The 14,022-nt window shown below is 36.6% G+C and overlaps 1 protein-coding gene across 1 annotated transcript; it reads left to right on the plus strand.

The window, feature by feature from the left end:
* Positions 1-6,941: 6,941 nt before the first annotated feature.
* Positions 6,942-8,494, plus strand: LOC107654835 (DNA-binding protein inhibitor ID-3-like). Its single transcript, XM_016442091.1, has 3 exons — positions 6,942-7,360; positions 7,474-7,552; positions 8,143-8,494. Exons 1-2 carry the CDS (start codon positions 7,070-7,072, stop codon positions 7,525-7,527), a joined length of 345 nt encoding a protein of 114 aa, XP_016297577.1. The 5' UTR covers positions 6,942-7,069; the 3' UTR covers positions 7,528-7,552; positions 8,143-8,494.
* Positions 8,495-14,022: the final 5,528 nt, after the last annotated feature.

Here is a 14,022-nt window from a genome sequence, read left to right on the forward strand (position 1 = left end):
TTTAACTTGCTACAGGTCTTTGAGCTCTTTTATCAGGGAAGCTACTTAGCAAATTTACTATATCAGAAAAGCCATAAATATGAAGTTGGTTATGTGATTCAAATGTCAAAATGTATTAGTTTACAAATCATGAACTTTGATAAAATTGAGTGTAGTGATGTTGCCACACGGATTGGTCACTTGTTCAGCCCCACAGTGGAAAATGAAACTATGGGCACAGAATAGAACTGTTAAGCAACTGATGCACTCCATCAAACTCAGTGAGAAATAAAATAATACCAGAGATATTCTTATTGTTACGGGGAGATACCAACCTCCACAGCTCTACCACTGAAGTAAGCAACTTTAATCATGCGCCTTAATAACCAATCACATGATATCCTTGACATCACTGAATTGCTGTCAGAGTTGTACAACATTCAATTAATGTTTGTGAAATGTTTTTGAGGGGTTGTTCTACTGAACTATTAAAGCAATTTTTCACAAAAAAGAAAGACAATTCTGTCATGTCCTGACAATTTTTGGTGTACACAGCATTACACTATTTTTAATTGGATGCTCGCCTTAAAGTGGGCTCTTACACATAAACAGGAAGGTATCTGTTAGCTTAGCAACATGCTAATGTCATATTGAAATCAACTGTGCTAATTGAGCTATTTTTCTTGCACACAGAGTTGCTACCTATGTAGAGTCTTCTAAACTGGTCACATGACAGATGACAGTAGGCAGTAGACAGCAATATAACTATATAAAAGGCTTTGTTACAGAGCTTGACACATTTTCTAATTTAATAGACAGATATTTTAGTCTCACATTTTAGCATATGTAAAGTCTGTATGTTTCTCTGCTTATCACACTCTGCCTGTCTCTCCATTATTGCTGATGGTCAGACCTTGGTAGACGTCTGAAAGCTGATAATTAACTCAATCCGTTGACACAGGTGAGCATCTCTGTGGCTATTTAACACCCATTACAGAACAAACAACACACACACAATCCTGTAATTAAACGTGCCCCTTTATCACACAAACCAAATCCACACACCCAAACATATGATCACATTTACACCTTCTCACATCCCAAAACACTCATAATCGCTGATCTAAAACTCATAGTGTAAATGATTGTTTATGTTTATTTGAAGTGTTTCACACTGAGACATTGCGGGACAGTTTGTTTACTGGAGTCATTTCTCACTGTGAATCTTATCTTAATTACTCTGTGCTTCTCACTATATGGCCTCTTCGCAAGTCAAAGGTCATCAGCTCTCTATCTTAACCCCCGCCCCAGAGAGGGAATGCTAAACTGATGTAAGCTTAGCTTTACCACAACCCCCATAATCTCGTTTGGTCACCCTGACATTAGCTAGAACACGACCATATCAAGGGCTGATGACCTCTTGAGCTTTCTGCACTAGCTGCTCTATTGTCTTGCAATTATTAACTAATTAATGCAATTACCTTGAATAATCATATAATTTACCTTCTGTTGTTTTATCTAAAGAGTTTATTCATATTAAATCAATGGTTTGAAGGTTAAAACTGAGCAGTTTTGTGGATTTGCTGAGAAAGAAATTGAGAGGTTCTGTGTACAGAACTTATACATGTTTTAATGTGTAGCTCTAAATATGTAATTTATTTTACACATTATTATTATTTTAAGTTCAGTATTCTTGCTTTCTGTCTTTATTTTGAAGGGTTGTTCTATTGAACTATTAAAGCTTTTTTCACACAAAAAAAGAAAGAAAATTCTATCATCATTTACTTACATTAATGTACCATAAATAGTGTATATTTGATATACACTGTCATTAAATTTTTTTAAAAAGAAAGAAATTCCAGTCATTTATTCAGCAATGACACATTAAATTATCCAGAAGTGTCAGTAAAGACATTTATAATGTTACAAAAAAATTATATTTCAAATAAATGCTTTCCATTCATTAAAAAAATACTTACAGAATGTATCAGTTTTCACAAAAATGTTAAGCAGCACAGCTGTTGTCAACATTAATAATAAGAAGAAATGTTTCTTGAGCACCAATTCAACATATTGGAATGATTTCTGAAGGTTAATGTGACAGAAGACTGGAGTAATGGCTGTTGAAAATTCAGTTTTAAAATAAAGTCCAATAGAAATATATTTTAAACTGTAATAATATTTCACAATATTACTATTTACTGACTTCTTTCAAAAATATTGGTAAAAATCATCCCTTCCGCTTGACATGGTCTTTTTTTTTTTTTGACAAACTATTCCTTTAAACATGGTTTGAATGTATTACTGTAAATGCAAAATCATCACTATTTTTTTCACAAAGCACAGGCCAGTAGCAATGATCTCGGCTTTCTTATAGACCATAATGTAAAGTCACATAGGAACCTCAAGTGTGTCATTGTGTCTATTTGAATCAGAGACAATGTGTGTGTAGTGGGACAGGAAGCAAATGGTGACATCTCAAAAGATAAGGTTATATGTCTGATTGGTTGACTATCCACGTTGGGCCCTGAAATCAGGTCAGTTATTGTGTGAGTGTGTGTGTTGAGGAAGGAGAGGAATTGGCAGTGACCTGGATTGCAGCAGAAAAAGGAGGGAGCCCATGTGTCAAGAAATCAGCTTGTTTCTCAATGGCTTTTTCACATCATCTGTTCATGGAAAGATCTCAAATGAACATGCGAATGTGTACATATATGTGTGCGTACACATACTTTGAGGTCGAGAGACCAAAGAACTCTCGGTGATGTCAAAGCATCGTTGACCTAGAAAGAAATGTGTCCACACTGGCTCTAATTTACATGCAGACACTCAGTAAAACTGTCTGCTAAGGACAAGAGGGCTTTTGGCCTGGGTTTATCTCCCAGAGATCTGTCTCGCTGTCTCTTACAATGTCTTGCCCTCTTTTATCCTTCTTTCATCCCTTCTCTTTTCCCCTCGTTCCTGTCATCTACATCCAACTCCCTTCTCAGTCTGTTTTTATAGTCGGTGCATATGCTTTATGATATTCATGTGTTTGACCCCAGGATAAGTGCCTACTGTGAAGCCCTACCTAACCTTGGAATTACAATGCAAACATAACCAGATATGTCATTTAAGCACAAACCTCTGGCACTGGGTTTATGGCTCAAACACTGTCCATGATGCTCTTCTTTTTCTCTTCAAGAGATGTCCATCAAAACGTTTAAGTTCAAAGTGATCTGGTCTGGCTGCAAGGCATTTTAAAAATATTAAAAGACGTTAATTTATTTTTTACCACAACTAATTAGATAGCTACATACAGACTATATTTTAATAATAATATTATTTTATTATTATAATATTCTTAATTCATTATTATTTTATTATTTTAAACACCAGAGCAAGGTGGTCAAAGAAAAAAAAATGATTTTTTTTTTAACCAGGTGAACTTTTTAGTTTTTGCGAATGTCATAGGCTACAAAATCGGTTATTTTATTTCGTTTTGTCACCCCTCTTGCTGTTTTAGAGACTCGATATATCTATCACTCAAGAGAAGTCGCCACTCCTTTCTCTGTGGAGAATATTCTCGCGGTTTTCTCGACGATCCCTTATTTGCTATTGGACAAATAGAGAGGCTTTGTCGACGAAGAGGGAAAAACGCCTTGAAAGATTTTCTTTGGGAGTGATGAGGGTGGGAGGGAGTGGAGGGCCGCGCTAATTATGCACGGCGATTGTTGATGGCTTGATTGTGTGCGTCCAGCTGCACAGAGGTGCGGGGGCGAGCTGAGGGCGGGGACGCTGAGCAGGGCAGACTCACTGACGCCAGTCGCCACATTCTCCCATGCGCTGAAAAACAGACTCGATTGTGCCGGACCTGATCCACAGACACCGCAGTCACACAGAACTAAACGGAATGAGGGTAAAATACGCCTCACGTGCCCCCTGTTTTAAATCCATCAGTACAAGTACTTAAAGCAGTGTTCCTAATTTTGCTGTGATACTGATCAAACGGCACGTCAGGCCAGTTCACGAGGTATGCGGTGCGTCACGTGATTAGGGAATAATACTTGTTCATAGTAGTTTAATGTGCTTTATTAGCATGACATAAATTCATATTTGTATTGCCAATAACATTTCAAAATACGTAAATTGAAGTAAAATAATAAGAAATGCAAATGGAGTAAACAATTAGTATGAACAAATAAAATAGTGGTGTGAAATGAAATAAAACAATATTTAAATGAATAAAATTAGAATGTAACAAGACTGCAATATCACACTCCTAATCATACAAATACTGAATATCAGTACATCCATGAAACATAATTAATATTTTCAAATGGGACATTGCTTTTATGCAATAGGCTACATTGATTATACATTATACATTTTAGATTAAAAAAAATGGCTAGTTGGTTCATATGAGCCAATGAAAATAGTTCCAAAAGAAGCAATGGCGGAAAGCAGAGATAAATTACTACAGTAACATTAATTAAACGAATTATTAATTTGTTTAATTGGATACACATGCCAGTAGTTATAATAAGCACATAGACAGTGAAAGGGACACATACAAGGCAAATCAGTAACTGTCCTTCATAGGCAACGACATACTGTACTTATTATCGCCCTGGTATAGCATAATGCTTGAGACAAAACAGTGGCTTCTCCCAACCAAACATTTAGGGAATTGCTTGGTAGCAGATATATGATGAAACATTTCCATGATCTGTTTTCAAACGTGTTTCATTTTTCTCTCTTTTTGATGATCCTTCCACTTCTTGCCCTCACACCCATGTCTTTTTTTTTCTTAATTCTTTATTGCTATTTTTCGAACCCAACTGGATACCTGCAGTGGCCTTCTTCCCATACTGTTATTTGCAAGAAAGAAAGGGGCTGAATTTCTTGCAGTCAAGGCAAACATCAAATATAAGGGCAGTTTCTTTGCACCTCAGGTAATTAGCATGGCCTGCAAAGAAGTGCATACATCCGGTTGAATGCACATAAAATAAACAGTGTGAACAGGCCAGTCACCAAAACTTCTAATAGACAGGTTAGACGTCATGTTTAATTTTGAACAAATGTAAATGATGGTGTGAGAAACAAAAGGACAGTTGGTTTAAAGCGCTGTAATATTCTTAACTTTGCAGTCAGTCAAACCTGTTACCTTAGCCTACTATACAACCTATTGAACCTACCTCACCTCTATCTGTTTCTCACATCTTTTTCATTCATGAAAAATTAAATATTGTGTCTTCCTTTGAATAAAGTCTACTTTAGATTTTGACAGTTCGAGCATGACAAAATATACCATTCAAGCAAAACAGGAATGTGTTTTATTGGAAAACTATTATACAATTGCAGTTTGAGAAAACAGAGCTGCTTTTGTATTAGTTTAACTAATCTAGACAAACTGAAGAGCTTTACACACGGAAAAACTCTTCACTGAATGTAAGTCCAGGTGTGCGCAAATAAATTGTGCGGGTAAGTCTACTTGTCTTGTGCGAGTGGTTGGGCGGGTTCTTATAGCTTGATTGACAGCTGTACTGACCAATAAGAGCGGCTTCACGGCCGAGACTAGTCTTTTGCAGATGGGGTGCGTGCTGGAGCGCGTGAATGGATGACGTAGGGAGCCCGGCGCCAGGCTGTCTGAGACTCGCGCGTTAGATCAACACAGCTGGAGCGGGACAGGACACACAGCTGGCCCGCCAGCGCATTCCTTCACAAAAACAGCACTGTGAGAAAAGAGGGGACACATCTTGATGTAAACTAAAAATGCGCTGGGTTAAAACTGGAACGAGAGTCAGGCTATAGTTTGCTTGTAACTTGCGAAGCTTCCTCTTCACATAAAAAAAGAGCCTTGGGAGACAGCTATACTAGTTATGATCTATTTATAGATCACGAGTAACACTTTTAGAATGCACGAAAACCGCGCGCACAGTGGTTTGTTCAGAGGTTCCTAAATTGGTTATTAATATTTCTATGATCGTGAGAATATTATGAGATGTTTTATTGAAAAAGATCTAGGCTATATTTATCCCTCTTGGCAAGAGAATCGAGAGGGGTATCACATTTTCAAGCTTGATTCATTACTTGGAAAAAAGTAGGCTACAATGAACTCGTTACTGCCTGTTGTGACTTTGGCACCACTTTGATTTTACTTACATTTTATGTTTTGATTTCTAACTAGAAATTAATATTTACATTTTAGAGGGTTGGGTTTTTTTCTGTGTGTGGGCCTTAAAATATGTCCTGCATAGATATTTAATCTCATTGTATGTGTGTAGTATAGTCTCCTAAGGGAATTATTTCCCGACGCCAGTTTGTCTGCAGGTCACGGGAGTAGCAGATTTATGGAATCTACCCATATGTCTTAGCTGAGATAGAATAATTATAAGTGGATGATAGCATTTTCCTCCCATTTTTTCCTCAACAAATGTTACTGTTGAGATCAAGAGTGTTCACTTTTAAGTAGATAGCCTAATGTTGGCGCAGCCTACAAGTTTATAAATGAAATAGAATTCTGAAAATCATTTTAAATTACTATGATTATTTGCATAGCCTACAATACTGCCAAAGAGTCAGTATGCATCAAATAATATATAATAGATATGTATCTTGGGGGTAGGAACGTGAACTTTAAGCTAAGTTTATATTTAATCTACTGCACAAACTGACCCAGTTCCGTTTAGGTTTACTGACCCCAAATCTTAACTCTAATCCACCAGTGAATATATATATATATAGCCTATCTCTCTCTCTGGTATTCTGACAGCTCTTCCTCATTCCATCATTCTGTCTGACTGACAACTCAACGCTTCCAATGACGAGTTAGTTATTTGCATAGGGCGGGGCCTGTGCGATTAATAGCCTTTTACTATTGGCTGAGCAGCACATGAGGGTTTGTTTATTTCTGGAGGGGGCGGTGCTACACGAAGCTAGGCTTGAAAAGCGGTCGCCTGCCTGCTTGTGCTTCCATCGTTCAATGAGCACGAGACGTGAGGAGAGTTAAACATTGGATATCAAGCTGGAGAGCTAGTTCATCTCAGATTCCAGACTTCTTCAGACATCTCTACTGTTGGATTCTACTAGCAAGTCAGACATCAGATCCAGAATGAAGGCGATCAGTCCCGTTCGCTCTGTCAGAAGCTGTTATGAAGCGGTGTGCTGCATCTCAGAGCAGAGTCTCGCCATCAGCCGCTGCAAGAGTCCCATTGAGGAGCTGTCCGATATGAATGACTGTTACTCAAAACTCAAAGAGCTGGTGCCCAGCATCCCTCAGAACAAATCCGTGAGCCAAATGGAGATTCTTCAGCATGTAATAGATTACATCTTCGATTTACAGATTGCACTGGAAAACGAGACGGACACACAAAACACGCCTGACATGTTCATGTCAATGAAGGTGAGCGCAAGAGAATTTTTTGTCGCTTAATTATTATTATTTACCTTATATTAATATACATTATAAAGTTATTTTGAAGAAATTCAAACTTTTCATGTCTTTTCCCGCTGTAGAACTCAGAGATGACCCTTAATTTCTCCAAAGAGGATGAAGCTATGTGCCATTAGTACAGAGGAATGGCAACGTTCAATGGTACGCTTGTTTTTTATTTGAAATAATTTTACAGGCAGATTAGTCAGATATTTGTAGGTACTAATCTACACTCCATTCCTGATCTGAAGAACCTACAAACATCAAGAACAACTATATGATTCTTTGGAGAACATGGTCTTTGTTTCATTATAGGTTCTTCAGACCAGCATTTTAGTTCTGAGTTCTTTAAAGCAGATGGTTTTTCAAAAAACAAGAATAAAACATTCTTTGTGGAACCTAAAAATCAGAAAATCATTTGTTTTAAATGGAACCTTTATTTCAAAGAGAAAGTACAAAGTTAGAGTCAGTTACTAATTGATTAGTCATTATGCATGGGTTAAATCTCATGTTTTTGGTAAATGTTATACAGGACAAGATCACATTTTAAAGTCTGTCCAGTTTCCTAATTTTTTGGTCATCGTGCCAATCAGCAAACAAGCTTGGATTCCCTATCAGCTCTAGCAAATTAAAGTTTTCCATTTGGCGCCAGACTGTCTGCAGTCCGCCTGAATCCACAGTGAGTGTGTGTAAGTGTGTGTGTGTGTGTGTGTGTTCTGAGTTAACTTTTCTCCCTCTCATCTATGCTGCAGGTGCGGGATAGAAACTTTTCTCCTCCACTTATGGAAGAAAAGAGAGTGAAGGGGTGAGCCGGGTGAAGGCGTAAGGCTCTATTCAGAGTGTGGGAAAGCAATCTGCGCCCCTCTCGAGCTGTCTATTCTTTGGTCACTGGACACTTGAACAAACCAAAGCCGAGGAGTTTTTAAGATCACAAAAAAAGAAAAGCCCTCCGATTTTTTTCTTAATCATTCCTGTTTTTTGTGGCAACAATCAAGCATTGTATATTTTGTACTGGCTACATTCCTGACTATTTGGACTAACTAATATCTATTCACACACCCTTCCTTCCCAGCCATTCTTGGAAAGTACCCCAACCCCCCCCCCCTTTTTTTTTCTTGAAAACATTTTCACATTTCAGCATGGTTGCAGTTTGGTCTCAGTGAGCTTCATCAATCACTGGGATGATGTACATATTGTGCTTGAGGGGAGTTTTTGTGTTATAGGGTGGGAAGGGCCTTGGGCAGTGGGAATACAGACGTGGATTAGGATATGAACTCTATAATATAGAGTGGATTGTATTTGTTTGTGGGGATTATCTATTTCTACAGACTGTCAGATCAACGAGTTTCATAAACTCCTTTAATTGTTTTTTTGCTTTGTACTTACTCTTTTTACACAAGAAAATAAATCATACATAAAAGTGAGAAATATGTGGTTCAGTATCTTTTCTTAAACAACTAAATGCAGACTTTTTGACACCTTTAAATCATCAGGTATATGTCTTATGGAGATATACTGAAAATATAATATATTTTCCGTTTAAAAAATAAGAAAAAAGTGATTCCTTTCACCCCATCTCCCCTATAGCTGTTCATATGGTTAATATATTAATTATTAATTATACATTCATAGCAGTCAATTTCAAGACATTTGATAAAAAATCCAAAGAGAAATTGTTTATGAAAGACTTATGTGTAAGTAAAAACAAGATAAAGTAGTAAAAGAACAGTGCATCTGTCAAAAATCTTTCCAGATAGAGTCATCTTGGACTTTTTTGTGTTTAGCATATGATCTGTTACAGGCCTAAAGAGCAATGTCTAAATGTGAGTCACTTTATTTAAATATAGCACATCTGTCTTCTGAGTGTCTGTAGATTCAATCAAAAATGACCTTTGCCCACAGAACTAGAGTTCAGTGCAAAAGTGGCCTGTGGTCAAACTTTGATAAGCACTAGTATTCATCTCGTCTGGACTCTAAAAGAGGGATTATGGTTTTAAGAGGCTGACCGTCAACACACTTAAGGTTTAAGATGTGAGTGTTGAGTAATGTGAAGTGTTCTGCAGGACGCCTTCAAACATAACACGCAATATAGCGACACCCAGTGTTCTAAGTAATAATCACATACACGTTTGCGTTTGCAGCGCAGATAGTGAACTGGCGCCATCTTGTGGCTGGTATATGTTAATTAATTGTTGGTCAGCATGTGGATGAAATATAGTGGCTAGCTGTTGCACTTTGTATTTCAAATATTTTTTCGAATATTTCTATGGATAGCTTCATTTTTGTAACTTTCAGTACAGACATATACAATAAATTTGTTTGTACAAAAACCTCAATTTCACCTGTTACACCCCTTTAAAACAGTTCCTTTTGTGACAACATGCCCCAATCACAGAGGATTTCAAAATATTTGGGTTAAACTGCCATAACGGATCCAAATTTTACCTTTATTATAAATTACACGTCTGAATGTATGCCATCGTGGTTGTGTTCAAATAGTTTTGAACTAGCTATTTGAAAACAAAATATAATACCTACCTAGAAAAGCCTATATTTGTGTTACTCGTCTTTTGACTCTAAACTATTTACTGAGCTATTTTCTTTGTCACAACTTCTTCCTTGTTTTTATGTTTAGTAAAAATTAGTAAAATATTCAGGCTCTCTAATAAAGGGATAAATTAAACATTACAAAAGCTAAACTCTACTGTAGTAATGCAATATTCTCTTATTCATCTTTATGTTCTACTTTGTTCAAATAAGTAAAGTCTGAGGATGGTGCGTTTTTTTTTTAATCCTGTCTGATCTTTCAGAAGTTTATGGTTCTGAGTGCTTCAGTAATGAATGCCTGTATTTTTGTAAACCAATCCGGCATCATCCTGTTTTCCATTTGCTTTTGGATTATTGCAGAGAAAGCTAGGCCTATTTGACTAACAAAAGTGCATGATTTTTATACATTTTGTTCATCGTGATATCCTTCACAAATTAACAAAATGTAATAAATTTTGAAGCCTAAATTAAAAGCTAAAAATGTATTGGCTACAAACGAACAACACACTGTCGGCATGTAGGCTATTTAACGTCAACACAATTAAGCTTCCGACAGCTCTTTCAGTCTTTATTTAAACACATTTCCCCTGAAGGTTGAGTTAACATGCTGAACGTGATTTTGAGGGGCCGGGGCCCCATAGTAAATTCAGTGCACAGGGCCCAGAATTCCTAGCGACGGCCCTGATCTCATTTAGGCACTTAGCAACCTCATTTTTCAAGACAAGTAAAACTTGTACACATGTACACTTGGTGTAGCCTACTTTTTGTCGTAGAATAAGACGTGAAAATATCTTGAGCTTGTGTTAACCACTGACTTTGTTTCATGAATTTACCAAAAACCCACTTAAAAAAAAAAGAATAAATGAATGAATGAATGAATGAATGATGCATTTATATAGCGCTTTATTGTGTATTGTTGTACACCCAAAGCGCTTTACAATCATGTGGGGGGTCTCTCCTCAACCACCACCAGTGTGCAGCATCCACTTGGATGAAATGGCAGAAATCCCGTGCATATCCATGTCTCACCGGAAGAGGGCAGACAACAGCACACGACACAACCCTTCTAGCAACGTTTTTGTAAACATTGATTGCTGTGCCACGGGTTTAATGCAAACAAATGCACGAATATATAAATAATCCTTGACTGAGACAGGGAAGAACTCACATTATAGACTTATCTTACAGTTTGTTAGTTTGAAACATTCGTTTTGTTCACTGTAACTATAGATAATCCACTCTTTTGGCATCTGATGTCTAACCTTAGTACCTAATTTAGCTAGCCTATATGTCTAAGTAGAAACTTCATTTGTCATTTTAAGAATAGCCTATGTGCTGCTTTGGTCTCCCAGTATAACAAAGTTTGCCCTTTAGAACTGAAATTTGAGAAGCCCTTCCCCCTTTTTCTTTTGAATCATAAAACAAAACACAGTATGTCATTTGTTAAATAATTCAAATGAGTTAATGAACAGAAGTCAGTTTCCAGTATGAGCAATTCTAGCTGTTACCTATAAAATTATTTACAAATGTAACAATAAAGATATCATACCATAATAAATGTTCTGCAAGAATCCTTTACTCAGACTGAAAAGAATTCACATTATAGACTTATAGTTTGTTAGTCTGAATTTTTTATTTCTTTATTTTTGTTTGTTTGATGTTTGCTTTCTCAAAAAAAAAAACCCTGCTCCATCTATTAGATTGCTAAATCCACCACTGCCTGTCATGTGGTGGATTTTAATGTATGTCAAGTCAAGTCAAGTCAAGTTTATTTGTACAGCGCTTTTCACGATACAAATCATTGCAAAGCAACTTTACAGCAAATTAAGTTTCTACAATATTTAGTAGTAGCTTATCAGTGGTGACTGTCAGTTAAAGTACATATGGCAGAAATGTATGGAAAAATCAATTAAAGACATAATCAAACAGACGATGAACACTATTGACAGCAATTATTATATGATGCAATCAAACTTATAGCAAAAATGTGGTAGTTCTGTATGTTGTTTCAGGGTTTGCCATAAGAAACAAACAGAGACATAATTAGCGTAGCTGCTGTTCCAACCAAGCAAAATTGATTTGTTTAACCCAAACTAAAGAATAATAATGTGCATTTGATCAGATATAACTGCAGTACAAGATTATGAGATGCATTATTTGAATGCTTGGCCAAAGAGATGTGTCTTTAATCTAGATTTAATCTTTAAATCTAAATCTTTAATGTAGGTATGTATTGGGAGTATTCAGTGCTTTCAGAAATATGTTTTATTTAAAAGCACATTACAGGTCACCACAGTGTCTGCAGAGGCACTAAACCCACAGATAGCTATAGATAGATGATAGATGATGTATATATACATCAAAATCAATTCACTAAAAGGGCATTTAATGCCTTCATATTTTGAGTATACGGTGCATATTTTCCCCAAGCCCTGGTTAATTTTAAACAACTGCATCTCTAGAGCCCATTTGTGGGCGATAATTATAATGATCTTGCTATGTGATAAGATGTTTCTAATCAAACAGTTGGCGTATCCATATCAGAATCCATATCATATCCATATCAGTCATATTCGTTTGCACTTGTTTTAAAAAAATCCTCCACGGCCGTAGTTTATTTGGAAGGAAGGACTGTGTCTCAACTAAACACTGTAAAGCCATCATTGGGCAAAAGACTCTTAACAATCATCTGAAGCATGGTGGGGGTTCACTCTTTGTGCCAGACGATAAGATCCTTTCAAGTGTAAAGGTTCTTTTCTGTGGGGTTGTTTAGGGCTTTAAAGCTCTCGTTTTCTCTTTAGGTCACTTTTCATGGAGTCAAGCCATGCCAGAGCCAACCATTTTTCCATTTTGCTGTTGAAAAACATTAACATTTAAGATTAATCTATGACAATTAATAATTTGGAAACCATGGAAACACAATGGGCATGATGTAAAGTCCTCTTTCTACTTTGTGTTGTATTTTATCTGTGTAAATGCTTTGATGATTGTTTTATATGATGAGTTAATTTGTGTGAAAATATACTATGTATAAATATATGAAATATATTTCTAAAAAATACATCTATATGCTAAATATACATTTGACAGACTATCGCTGTCTCTTTAAGAGGAAGAACGCTAGGCACCAACTGTTACATGTAAATATATTCAGAATGCGGACGAGCGCGGCGTGCCAGCAGCCAATCACGGAGCGCGTCCAACCGCGGGAGATCCAAATTTCGCGGGACGTAATTTGGCGCTAAAATAGCACTCCTCTGTTGAACTGATGTCAAAGCAAAGCTTCTCGGCCGGAGAGGGATTACAGACACACAGGAACGCTCACAATAGCCGGCTCGACGCAAGAACTACAAGAGGAACATTCCCAAGCGTTGTTTACCTTTGAAAGGTAGATTTATGAACCTGAATGACTGTGGTACATTTAATACATGTTTAATTTATTTGCAGTTTATTAAGACGTAATAGCCTCTGTCGTGCCACTAACAAAGGACCCTAGGAGAGAGTTTTGTTTATTTCGGATGTTTATATTTTTTTAGTTTTCAAGGATTTACCTACAACTTCTAACAGTATTTATTATACTAAAGTGCATGTTGTCAAAGAGATGTGTCTTTAATCTAGATTTAATCTTTAAATCTAAATCTTTAATGTAGGTATGTATTGGGAGTATTCAGTGCTTTCAGAAATATGTTTTATTTAAAAGCACATTACAGGTCACCACAGTGTCTGCAGAGGCACTAAACCCACAGATAGCTATAGATAGATGATAGATGATGTATATATACATCAAAATCAATTCACTAAAAGGGCATTTAATGCCTTCATATTTTGAGTATACGGTGCATATTTTCCCCAAGCCCTGGTTAATTTTAAACAACTGCATCTCTAGAGCCCATTTGTGGGCGATAATTATAATGATCTTGCTATGTGATAAGATGTTTCTAATCAAACAGTTGGCGTATCCATATCAGAATCCATATCATATCCATATCAGTCATATTCGTTTGCACTTGTTTTAAAAAAATCCTCCACGGCCGTAGTTTATTTGGAAGGAAGGACTGTGTCTCAACTAAACACTGTAAAGCCAT

The sequence above is a fragment of the Sinocyclocheilus anshuiensis genome, unplaced genomic scaffold (genome assembly GCF_001515605.1).
Source record: "Sinocyclocheilus anshuiensis isolate Anshui unplaced genomic scaffold, SAMN03320099.WGS_v1.1 scaffold335, whole genome shotgun sequence".
NCBI lineage: Eukaryota > Metazoa > Chordata > Actinopteri > Cypriniformes > Cyprinidae > Sinocyclocheilus > Sinocyclocheilus anshuiensis.